The 12,544-nt window shown below is 42.1% G+C and overlaps 1 protein-coding gene across 1 annotated transcript in view; it reads right to left on the bottom strand.

Moving 5' to 3' along the window:
• Nucleotides 1-12,544, bottom strand: part of ULK3 (unc-51 like kinase 3) — a 36,842-nt gene that overhangs the window by 3,404 nt on the left and 20,894 nt on the right. The window contains exons 10-15 of the mRNA XM_060755536.2: nucleotides 11,087-11,189; nucleotides 8,249-8,313; nucleotides 7,483-7,561; nucleotides 4,798-4,838; nucleotides 4,550-4,597; nucleotides 2,968-3,034 (exon numbers count right to left, since the gene is read on the bottom strand). Of these exons, the coding sequence (XP_060611519.2) occupies nucleotides 2,968-3,034; nucleotides 4,550-4,597; nucleotides 4,798-4,838; nucleotides 7,483-7,561; nucleotides 8,249-8,313; nucleotides 11,087-11,189 (403 nt within the window). The remainder of the gene's footprint in view (nucleotides 1-2,967; nucleotides 3,035-4,549; nucleotides 4,598-4,797; nucleotides 4,839-7,482; nucleotides 7,562-8,248; nucleotides 8,314-11,086; nucleotides 11,190-12,544) is intronic.

Raw genomic sequence — 12,544 nt, 5'->3', positions numbered from 1 at the left:
GCCTCCACCACACTCCGGGGCAGAGAGTTCCACTGCTGAACGGCTCTCACAGTCAGGAAGTTCCTCCTTATGTTCAGATGGAATCTCCTTTCTTGTAGTTTGAAGCCATTGTTCCGCGTCCTAGTCTCCAAGGAAGCAGAAAACAAGCTTGCTCCCTCCTTTTTGTGGCTTCCTCTCACATATTTATACATGGCTATCATATCTCCTCTCAGCCTTCTCTTCTTCAGGCTAAACATGCCCAGCTCCTTAAGCCGCTCCTCATAGGGCTTGTTCTCCAGACCTTTGATCATTTTAGTCGTCCTCCTCTGGACACATTCCAGCTTGTCAATATCTCTCTTGAATTGTGGTGCCCAGAATTGGACACAATATTCCAGGTGTGGTCTAACCAAGGCAGAATAGAGCATGGGGAGCATGACTTCCCTAGATCTAGACACTAAGCTCCTATTGATGCAGGCCAGAATCCCATTGGCTTTTTTTGCCGCCACATCACATTGTTGGCTCATGTTTAACTTGTTGTCCACGAGGACTCCAAGATCTTTTTCACACGTACTGCTCTCGAGCCAGGCATTGTCCCCCTGGCTTAGAACTAAATCAAGTTCTTGTTATGCATGTATTTTGCACATCCAGAGCTCTCTGACTCTCGTTGAAAATGTGGCTGGACCAAACTTAGCACATAACGACCTACTTTAGGTATACGTTGGAACTGACCAAGGATGTTAGGAATTGTAGTTCACCCATACCCAAAGAGCACTATGAAGGCAACCAACAATGATTGGCATGCATACCCAACATGATTGGCTTTAAATACTGGAGAGGAAAATTGAGCCAGGATTATAGGAGTTGTAGTTCACATCACATCCAGAGAGTCGTGTGAACGTCACCAATGATAGATCTGGACCAAACTTGGCACACATACCCAACATGACCAACTATAAACATGGGTGGAGTTTGAGGGGAATTGAACTGGGATGATGGGAGTTGTAGTTCACATTGGACACGATAAATAAATAAATCCTCACCATCCTCCTCAAGTCACCCAACTAGTGGGCCTCCAAGTTGTGAACAACATAAAACTGTGCCATAATCACACCATTCAAAATCCATTCTTATCTTAATGGATTTTGTGATGAGAATGCAGCCACCAAAAGATGGATGAAACTGGAGGAAAATCTACATGAGAGTTGCAAATAAGAACAAAACAAAACAAAACAAAAGCAAAGATCCAAGAGTGATCCGAAATCTGCCTCGGAAGTCGTTGTGAAGGCTTCCTGAATGAGATGGGGGGACACTCAACGACAATGGCGCTCAGCCCGGATTAAGGCAAAATCAGGTATCATTTGCAGGCTCGCAGACACACTCACTTCGAGATGCAATTGACCTAATTCCCCTCCCACCGAAAACAGCCATATGGATGCAAAGGGGTCACCTCAGATGAACTACGGGGGAATGGGACGGAATTAAATGCAAAGTGGGGACGGAAGGGTCCATGCCAAGCTTGGAAATTGCAGCCATCCTTCCACATTGGTGGGATTTCATTATTCGTGGGTCTGATTATTCGCAGATTTGATTGTAAATGTTTCTCTGGGAATCTTTAGGTTTTCCAGTGTGGACTGTACAGTCAAATTATGGCAGATTATGGCTATGAAGTCACACCAGACATGATAGGGTTGTTGCTCCTTCCTTCCCTCTCTTTTTCCTATCTCTTTCTTTCTTTCTTTTCCTTCCTTCCTTCCTTCCATCCATCTTCCTTTCATCTTCCTTCCTTCCACCTTCCTTTCATCTTCCTTCCTTCCATCTTCCTTTTATTTTCCTTCCTTCCTTCCACCTTCCATCCTTCCACCTTCCATCCTTCCTTTCACCTTCCTTCCTTCCATCCATCCATCCATCTTCTATCACTCCTTTCATCTTCCTTCCTTTCATCTTCCTTCCTTCCATTTTCCATTCTTCCTTTCATCTTCCTTCCATCTTTCCTCCATCTTCCTTCTTTCCTTTCATCTTTCTTTCATCTATGTGCAATAGTCGTCCAATGTTTACATATGTTGTTTTAATGTTGTCATGTGCCTTCACGTCATTTTCCTCCTTTTTCCTACCACTTTCCTTCTTTCCTTCCTTCCTTCCTTAATTCCATCCATCCATCTTCCTTTCGACTTCTTTCCTGCCATCTTCCTTTAATCTTCCTTCCTTCCTTTAATCTTCCTTCCTTCCATCCATCTTTCTTTCATCTTCCTTCCTTCCTTCCTTCCTTCCTTCCTTCCTTCCTTCCTTTCATCTTTCTTTCATCTATGTGCAATAGTTGTCCAATGTTTACATGTTGTTTTAATGTTATTGTGTGCCTTCAGCTCATTTTCCTCCTTCCTTCCCTCTCTTTTTCCTACTTCCTTCCTTCCTTCCATCCATCCATCTTCCCTTCATCTTCCTTCCTTTCTTCCTTCCTTCTTCCTTTCATCCTTTCATCCATCCATCCATCTATCTATCTTCCTTTCGGTTTCTTTCCTTCCTTCTTCCTTTCTTCTTCCTTCCTTTCATGTATGGATCTATGTGCAAAAGTTGTCTAAAACAACACATGTTTTAAATTGTGGTTTAATTGCTTTTAATTGTTATTGTTGTTTGGGATGCATCTGCACTGTAGAATTAACACAGTTCCATTCCCCTTTGGCTGCCCTTGGCTCAACACTATGGGATCCTGGGAGTTGTAGCTTTGCAAGCCTTCTCTGCCAGATGCAGATTCCAGGATCCCCGAGCGTTGAGCCAGGGCAGTGAAAGTGGAATCGAACTGCATTAACTCTGCCGCGCAGATGCCTCCACGGAGGTTGCAAATCCCAACCATAAGAAATTGCCAGTATAGGGAAAGTTCCAAGTGCGAATGGAAGAGAGGCTGGAGGGCAGAGATAACCTTGCCATGGCCTTCCATGCTCAAGAGAGGAACTTTGGGCGAAAAAGCACCCGGAGAGACAAGATCAGACTCACAGCTCCGCACAGAATCCGACATCCCTTCCTTGCCGATGGTTTCTGCTTCCCATTGGGACTCCTTCATCTGTAAGAAGAAAAGGAGGAGAAGGTTCACGACACCAGATCTCTATGAGTAAGAACGCTCTGCCGGATCTGGAAAGCGAGATATTTCATCTTGTATTCTATTTATTTATTTATTATCTATTTATTTATAGCATTTTCTACCCCGCTCTTAGCAATTAATTAATCAAATGATCATAACAGTCATTAAAACAGTCATTAAAACAATACGCAGTCCACAAACCCACTGATAGAACAATAAAACCGTATCCTCATATATATTGTATTGCCAGTCTATTTCCAGTCAAAGTACTGCTTTATGTTTATTGTCCTAAAGCCTGGTCCCAAAACCAAGATTTTAATTTCTTCCTGAATGCCAGGAGGGATGGGGTCGATCGTATTTCATTTGGAAGTGAATTCCATAGGCGGGGGGCTACAGCCGAGAAGGCCCTGTCTCTCGTCCCCACCAATTGCGTTTGCGATGGTGGGAGCGAGAGCAGGGCCTCCCCGGATGATCTTAAGTTACGAGGTGGGACGTAGAGGCAGATGTGTTCGGACAAGTAAACTGGGCCAGAACCGTATAGAGCTTTATAGGTCAAAACCAGCACTTTGAATTGAGCTCGGAAGTGGAAGGCAGCCAGTGGAGCTGACACAACAAGGGGGTGGTATGTTCCCTGTATGTAGCTCCTGTTAGTAATCTGGCTGATGCCCAAACTGTCCGAACTGTCTTCAAAGGCAGCCCCACGTAGAATGCGTTGCAGTAATCTATTTGGGATGTGACCAGAGCGTGGACCACCGTGGCCAGATCAGACTTCCCAAGGTACGGGCACAGTCTTAAATGTGCAAAAGCTCCCCTGGCCACCACCGAAACCTGGGATTCCAGGCTCAGCGATAAGTCCAGGATCACTCCCAAGCGATGAGTCCAAAGATCACTCCCACTATCATCAAAGTGCAGGGCTTCAAGGTCAGGCAGAGGAGCCAGAAACTTCAACATTAGATAAGTTGCAGTTATTTAATTATTGTTTTATTTTTCATTATTTATTTATTTAATGTTGCAGGTATTTAATTACTAATAATTATTAGAAAACGAGATATTTCATCTTGTATTCTATCATCTATCCATAAGCACACTTACTGCAATCCCATACTAAAACCAATGGCTCCTCACAGGTAAACTGCCTCCGAAACTGGAGGTGTTGAAGATGGGTTCATGGATAGTTTAGAGGGGATTGTAGGATTTTCTGGGACATGAAATGATGAAGATTCAAGTCAGGGAACTGATGGTTCTCTCTGCGAGAAACCTGACTTGGAAAATGCAGGGCTTCAAGGTCAGGCAGAGGAGCCAGAAACTGCAACATTAGATAAGTTGCATTTATTTATTTATTTATTTATTTAATACTTTATTTTTTAATTATTTATTCATTTATTTATTTAATGTTGCAGTTATTTAATTACTAATAATTATTATATAATTAGATAATTCCTAAAATTTCCAAGCATGCTGTCACTTATCGTTTGTATATGTCGCGATCCACTGTACCTTTATCTGTTCTTTCAGGTATTCTGCTCGTCCCATCAGCGTCTGGATCTGCCAAAACAAAACCCCAAAGTGTCATCCATGCAAGATGTCATGCATGGATGATATTCCCTTGGAAAATAAGGATCTATGGAGACACAATGCCGCAAAACCTACCGTATGCTGGTGACCCACCCTGTACAACAGGACTCTGTTTTCTGAATTGCAACAGAAATAGGAATTATTGCTCCAGGGAAGGAGGAGACACTTACTTCAGCATGCAGCAACTCCCGCCGTCTCCCTGTTGGTTCAGCTGGAGATCGAGGAGAATAAAGGAAGTTAGAAAATGGATGCCATCTCTACGCAGATGATGCCCAACTCTACTACTCCTTTCCACCTAATTCAAAGGAAGCCCCTCAGGTGCTGGACGAGTGCCTGGCTGCTGTGGCTGTCTGGATGAGGAGGAATAAGCTGAGGATCAATCCCGACAAGACAGAGGTCCTCCTGGTCAATTGTAGGCCAGATCGGGGTATAGGGTGGCAACCTGTGCTGGATGGGGTTGCACTCCCCCTGAAGTCACAGGTCCACAGCCTGGGTGTCCTCCTGGACTCATCACTGACGCTTGAAGCTCAGGCGTCGGTGGTGGCCAGGAGGGCTTTCGCATAATTAAGACTAGTCCATACCTCATGAAGTCGGATCTGGCCAGGATGGTCTACACCTTAATCACCTCCAGATTGGATTACTTTAATTCACTCTACATGGGCTGCCCTTGAAAACGGCTCGAAAATTTCAATTAGTTCAATGGGTGGCAGCCTGGTTACTAACTGGAGCAACATACAGAGAGCGGTCAACTCTCCTGTTTAAGGAGCTCCATTGACTGCAGTTCACTTTCCGGTCCCAATTCAAGGTGCAGGTTCTTACCTACAAAGCCCTGAATGGTTTGGGACCCACCTACCTGCGTGACCGCATCTCTGTTTACAAACCCACTCGATCTCTTCGATCACCTGGAGAGGCCCTGCTCTTGCTCCTGCCCCTTTGCAGGCACAATTGGTGGGGACGAGGGAGAGAGCCTTCTCTGTGGTGGCCCCCTGACTCTGGAACTCACTCCCCAAGGATATCAGGCAAGCACCCACATTGGCAGTCTTTAGGAGGAGCCTGAAAACGTGGTTGTTCCAGTGTGCCTTCCCTGGATAAAGGAAACAATGCCCTGCAAAATGTCCTCAGAAGCAATTTATCTACCTGTTGGGTTGATCTCCCTACATTACCCTTTAAAACCCCCCCAGCTTAAATATACCCTACCTCTGTTCACGCCCAATATTTATTTTAAAATTTTAATCTATTACAGCCGGCCCGGTTTAAATTTTTGTGTGCTATTGTTTATATGTGAGTTATATTAATTGTACTGTTTTATTTGCTTGCCGTTTTGTTGTTTACTGATGTGTTGTTGGGCTTGGCCTCATGTAAGCCACCCTGAGTCCGATATAAATAAAGTTTATTATTATTATTATTATTATTATTATTATTATTAATGTTGTATATTTGGTTTATTGTAATTGTTGGGCTTGGCCTCATGTAAGCCGCCCCAAGTCCCCTTGGGGAGATGTTGGTGGGGTATGAATAAAGATTATATTATTATTATTATTATTATTATTATTATTATTATTATTATGCTTGGCCTCATGTAAGCCGCCCGAGTCCCCTTGGGGAGATGTTGGTGGGGCATGAATAAAGTTTATTATTATTATTATTATTATTAATGTTGTATATTTGGTTTATTGTAATTGTTGGGCTCGGCCTCATGTAAGCCACCCCGAGTCCCCTTGGGGAGATGGTGGTGGGGTATGAATAAAGATTATTATTATTATTATTATTATATATTGTATATTTGATTTATCGTAATTGTTGGGCTCGGCCTCATGTAAGCCACCCTGAGTCCCCTTGGGGAGATGTTGGTGGGGTATGAATAAAGATTATTATTATTATTATTATTATTATTATTATTTTTATATATTGTATATTTGATTTATCGTAATTGTTGGGCTCGGCCACATGTAAGCCACCCCGAGTCCCCTTGGGGAGATGTTGGTGGGGTATGAATAAAGATTATTATTATTATTATTATTATTATTATTATATATTGTATATTTGATTTATCGTAATTGTTGGGCTCGGCCTCATGTAAGCCACCCCGAGTCCCCTTGGGGAGATGGTGGCGGGGTATGAATAAAGATTATTATTATTATTATTATTATTATTATTATTATTATATATTGTATATTTGGTTTATTGTAATTGTTGGGCTTGGCCTCATGTAAGCCGCCCCGAGTCTCCTTGGGGAGATGGTGGTGGGGTATGAATAAAGATTATTATTATTATTATTATTATATATTGTATATTTGATTTATCGTAATTGTTGGGCTCGGCCTCATGTAAGCCACCCCGAGTCCCCTTGGGGAGATGTTGGTGGGGTATGAATAAAGATTATTATTATTATTATTATTATTATTATATATTGTATATTTGATTTATCGTAATTGTTGGGCTCGGCCTCATGTAAGCCACCCCGAGTCCCCTTGGGGAGATGGTGGCGGGGTATGAATAAAGATTATTATTATTATTATTATTATTATTATTATTATATATTGTATATTTGGTTTATTGTAATTGTTGGGCTTGGCCTCATGTAAGCCGCCCCGAGTCTCCTTGGGGAGATGGTGGCGGGGTATAATGTGTATTATTATTATTATTATTATTATTATTATTATTATTTATGTTGTATATTTGGTTTGCTGTAATTGTTGGGCTTGGCCTCATGTAAGCCGCCCCGAGTCCCCTTGGGGAGATGGTGGCGGGATATAAATAAATATTATTATTATTATTATTATTATTATTATTATTATTATGCACCCAAACATGAGAGTTAATACAAAGCCATGCCTCCAAAAAACCCCGCTTACCAGCCAACATGAGCAGCAGTTCACCTAGGCTTTGCTGATACAGATCAAGGGTTTCGCCATCATCCTTGCCTTCCTCCTCCTAGAACAAGAGACAACCGAGTTGCATCTGCACTGTAGAATTAATGCAGTTTGCTATCACTTTAACTGCCATGGCTCAAGGCAATGGGCGTTTGTGCTTTCGCAAGGTCTTTCGCCTTCTCTGCGAAAGAGTGCTAGTGCATTACCAAAGTGCAATCCCATGGAGTCATGGTGGTGAAAGTGGCGTGAAACTGCGTTAATTCTACAGTGTAGATGCATCCACCACAAAAAGATTTATTGTCAAGTGCAAAAACCAAGGCACGGAGAAATACCGTTCGCATTCGAGAGATGCCTGGAGAGAAAGTATGAATCCATTTTGCAATATACCGTACGTAACATTAAAACCCACAAATATGGAGAGTTGGTTACGATACAGTTTCTGAGTCCCATTCAAACATATATATTTGGTATTCATCAAATAAACAAGTAAACAAATTGCTAAAGCAAGGAATTTTGGAAGAAGAAAGTCTTTTTAAGACTGTGTTTGATGTAGTTTAATACATTTTACTGGTTTTAACTGTGTATTTAGTGCTTAGTTCTATTGCAATGTTTGTATGCTTTGGATTTTAATTTACATACTGTATTATTTAGAGTATTAACTGCTTTGAGTCTCCTTTGGGGTAGAAGTGCTACTAAATAATAATAATAGGGCTTGCAATTCAACTCTGTCCCCAACCTAAGGGCTGACCTTAGCGACAGCAGCAGATGCGACTTCCAGAGCGGCGTAAAGGCGCGGCTTGTCCTTGGACATTTCTGCAATAAGACGGAAAACACGCATGAAAATGGGCTCTGTCCTTCTTCATGTGCTCATCCAGACCATGGGAAGAATATGCCCTTATGTAGAATGAGCAATCCATAATATTCCGCACAAGCCACACTGTACATATTAATACAGTCGGACACTGCCTTAACCACCCTGGCTCCATGCTATGGGGATCCTGGGAGTTATAGTTTTACAAGGGCTTTCCCCTTCTCTGCCAAAGAATCCCATAATTCTGTTGCATTGAACCGGAGCTGTTAACTTGTTGTCCTCGTGGACAACAAGTTAAACATGAGCCAACAATGTGATGTGGCGGCAAAAAAAGCCAATGGGATTTTGGCCTGCATCAATAGGAGCATAGTGTCTAGATCTAGGGAAGTCATGCTACCCCTCTATTCTGCTTTGGTTAGACCACACCTGGAATATTGTGTCCAATTCTGGGCACCACAATTCAAGAGAGATATTGACAAGCTGGAATGTGTCCAGAGGAGGGCGACTAAAATGACCAAGGGTCTGGAGAACAAGCCCTACGAGGAGCGGCTTAGGGAACTGGGCATGTTTAGCCTGAAGAACAGAAGGCTGAGAGGAGATATGATAGCCATGTATAAATATGTGAGAGGAAGCCACAGGGAGGAGGGAGCAAGCTTGTTTTCTGCTTCCTTGGAGACTAGGACGCGGAACAATGGCTTCAAACTACAAGAGAGGAGATTCCATCTGAACATTAGGAAGAACTTCCTGACTGTGAGAGCCGTTCAGCAGTGGAACTCTCTGCCCCGGAGTGTGGTGGAGGCTCCTTCTTTGGAAGCTTTTAAGCAGAGGCTGGATGGCCATTTGTCAGGGGTGATTTGAATGCAATATTCCTGCTTCTTGGCAGGGGGTTGGACTGGATGGCCCATGAGGTCTCTTCCAACTCTTTGATTCTATGATTCTATGAATGTGGACTCAAACCACATTTATTCCACAGTGCAGATTCACCCTGAGTGAAATCTCTTGAAAGAGAATGCTTCCTATTTTCAGCTCAAGTTCATTGAAAATAAATAACAGTAATGAATTATTATTATTTGAAACACAACAAGATGAGTCCACAGCAGACCCTCTGCTGGGTGTTGTATTGGATCCCACATCGGACCCTTCCCAAGTGTCTATGACTATGTGATGTATTGGCAAATAATGTGTGCAGATCCCAGTATGGTGGCCTTTTGCAGCTGGAGATTTTGTCAGCACTGATTGTTTTTAAGTGCAGGCCAAGTTCTTTAGGCACTGCACCCAGTTTGCTCATCACCACTGGGAGCATTATTATTATTATTATTATTATTTTACTGAAACAAGAGCACAGTATGTCACAGCAAACGAGATCTATATGCTGGATTTCGTATTACAAAATCAAAGGTCGAACACTTCCCAAGAATGATGATGATAATAATAATAATAGAAACACAACAAGATGAGTCCACAGCAGACTCTCTGCTAGATGTTGTATTAGATCACACGTCGGACACTTCCCAAGTGTCTAGGACTGTGTGATGTATTATTATTATTATTATTATTATTATTATTATTATTATTTATTATTATCACAACAAAATGAGTCCACAGCAGACAGGATCACTCTGCTGGCTGTTTTATTGGATCACACGTCAGAAACTTCCCAAGTGTCTAGGACTGTGTGATGTATTATTTTTATTATTATTATTATTATTATTATTATTATTATTATCACAACAAAATGAGTCCACAGCAGACAGGATCACTCTGCTGGCTGTTGCATTGGATCACATGTCGGACCCTTCCCAAGAGTCTAGGATTGTGTGATATATCAGCAAATAATGCATGCAAATCCCAGTAAGGCGGCCTTCTGCAGCTGTCAGGTGGGGATTTTGTCATTGCGGCAACACCAGAGGCACTCCAAGGGGCCAGATACTGGTTAAAGGACATTTAATAGAATGCCAAGCTTGCAAACTTTGTGTTTTGTCTGTTTTTTTTGTTTTGTTGAAAATGCAATACAACTGTTTGGCTTGCTCCTGACACGATAAATAAATAAAATAAGTTTTCTTGTTTTCCTGTCCAGATCGTCCAGCTCTGCTTGTGTCCAGTTCACAATCCCAGCCGTGTCTCTAATGACGGGGATGGCCCAGGGGTTGAGAGCCTTGATCGTATTTCCGCCATTTAATTTGCTCTCCAAAACCTTTCTGACGCTTTCGACATATTCTTTGTTGACCACCTTTGCTTGATATTGTTCAGTTGTATTTATATATTTATTTATACCTCGCTTTATCTCCCCAAAGGGGACTCGACATTGGCTTTGATAAGAAAAGAAATGGGGTTTGGGGTGTTTATCACAGTCAAGAGGGTAAAGAAGACGAGGTTTTGGATCCATGTGAATGCCAAAGTTGTGGAAGAGTGCCCTCTGGCGGCCTATCAAGCCCTGCCATAGGTTTGGAAGTGTTATTCCTTCCCCACATATAGAGTTTCGACACTGAGCAAGGATAATGGGACTTGTAGTTCAATTTCTCACAACTACATTCCTGCAGAGGAATAAAATCCAGAATGGTACAAATACGCAAAGCCAAACGTGGGAAGTCTCTACCTCCCAGGCCAGCATGGATGATGGGAAGTGTAGTCCAAAATATAGAGTCCAACCTCCATGTCCTTGGGACTGGTATCCAGTTTCAGTGAAGTATATCCTCTAGGCATTTTCTAGGTCCTCCAGAGCCCCCCAAAAAATAACACTTCCAACTCGTGTCCCTTTTGTGCTGTGGACATTACCTTTCAAGACGTCTCTGGCCGGGCAGCCTTGCTGGAGGAGGGCTTTGTTGTTGGAGGCCACCAGGACCTTCAGTTGCTCCGCTCGCGAGATGTATTGACTCACCTAAGCAAGAAAACTGAGGCTGAAACTTATTTTGCAAATAATAAACACAATCAGTTTAGCCAGAGATGCAAATGGTTCCTGAATGCGCTTCCAACAATAGCAGACTCTAATCTTATATAAATAAAACTGTAATGTTAGTTCGTGCTACCATCAGAACTCAAAAACCACTGGAGAATTGACACCAAATTTGGACACAAGACACCTAACATTCCAATTTATGTCCTCCACTAAAAAAAATAATGATTTTGTCATTTGGGAATTGTCGTTGCTGGGATTTATAGTTTACCTACAATCAAAGAGCATTCTGAACTCCACCAATGATGGAATTGGGCCAAACTTAGCACACAGGGCTCCCATGACCAACAGAAAATACTGGGTTTGGTGGACATTGACCTTGAGTTTGGGAATTATAGTTCACCCACATCCAGAGAGCACTGTGGACTCAAACAATGATGGATCTGGACCAAACTTGGCACGAATATTCCATATGCCCAAATATGAACACAGATGGAGTTTAAGGGAAATAGACCTTGACATTTGGGAGTTGTAGTTGCTGGGATTTATAGTTCACCTACAATCAAAGAGCATTCTGAACTCCACCAATGATGGAATTCAACCAAACATGGCACACAGGACTTCCATGACCGACAGAACACACTGGAAGGGTTTGGTGGGCATTGACCTTGAGTTTGGGAGTTGTAGTTCACCTACATCCAGAGAGCACTGTGGACTCAAACAATGATGGATCTGGACCAAACGTGACACAAATATTCCATACGCCTAAATATGAACACAGATGGAGTTTGGAGGAAATAGACCTTGACATTTGGGATTTGTAGTTACTGGGGTTTATAGTTCACTACAATTAAAGAGCATTCTGAAACCCACAAACGACAGAAATGGGGCAAACTTCCCACACAGAACCTCCATGACCAACAGAAAATACTTAAGGTCATCCAGTCCAACTCTCTTCAACAGAGCAAGACAATGTAATCAGAGCCCTCCTGACAAAGAGCCATCCAGTCATAAATATAGATAGATAGATATGATTCTCTCTCACACACACAGATATAGTATCATAGATTTGAAAGAGACCCTTAAAGAAGGACTATGATATGTTGCATATTCCAGAGTAGGCAAACCAGACACTCTCCACATCAACACTGACAAAGAAACAACAAGAAATACTGTTTACTCACAAGCAGAAAGGAATTACATATATTAGAAACCAACACTTTCTCATTACTTTATTTTCCAGATCACCAGACTGGGCCACAGCAACGCCTGGCAAGGGACAGCTAATAATAATAATAATAATAATAATAATAATAATACTGTAATAATAATAATAATCT

This window comes from Anolis sagrei, chromosome 9, assembly GCF_037176765.1.
Source record: "Anolis sagrei isolate rAnoSag1 chromosome 9, rAnoSag1.mat, whole genome shotgun sequence".
NCBI lineage: Eukaryota > Metazoa > Chordata > Lepidosauria > Squamata > Dactyloidae > Anolis > Anolis sagrei.
Note: the sequence above shows the minus strand (reverse complement) of the source record. Positions and strands in the feature narration are given on the sequence as shown.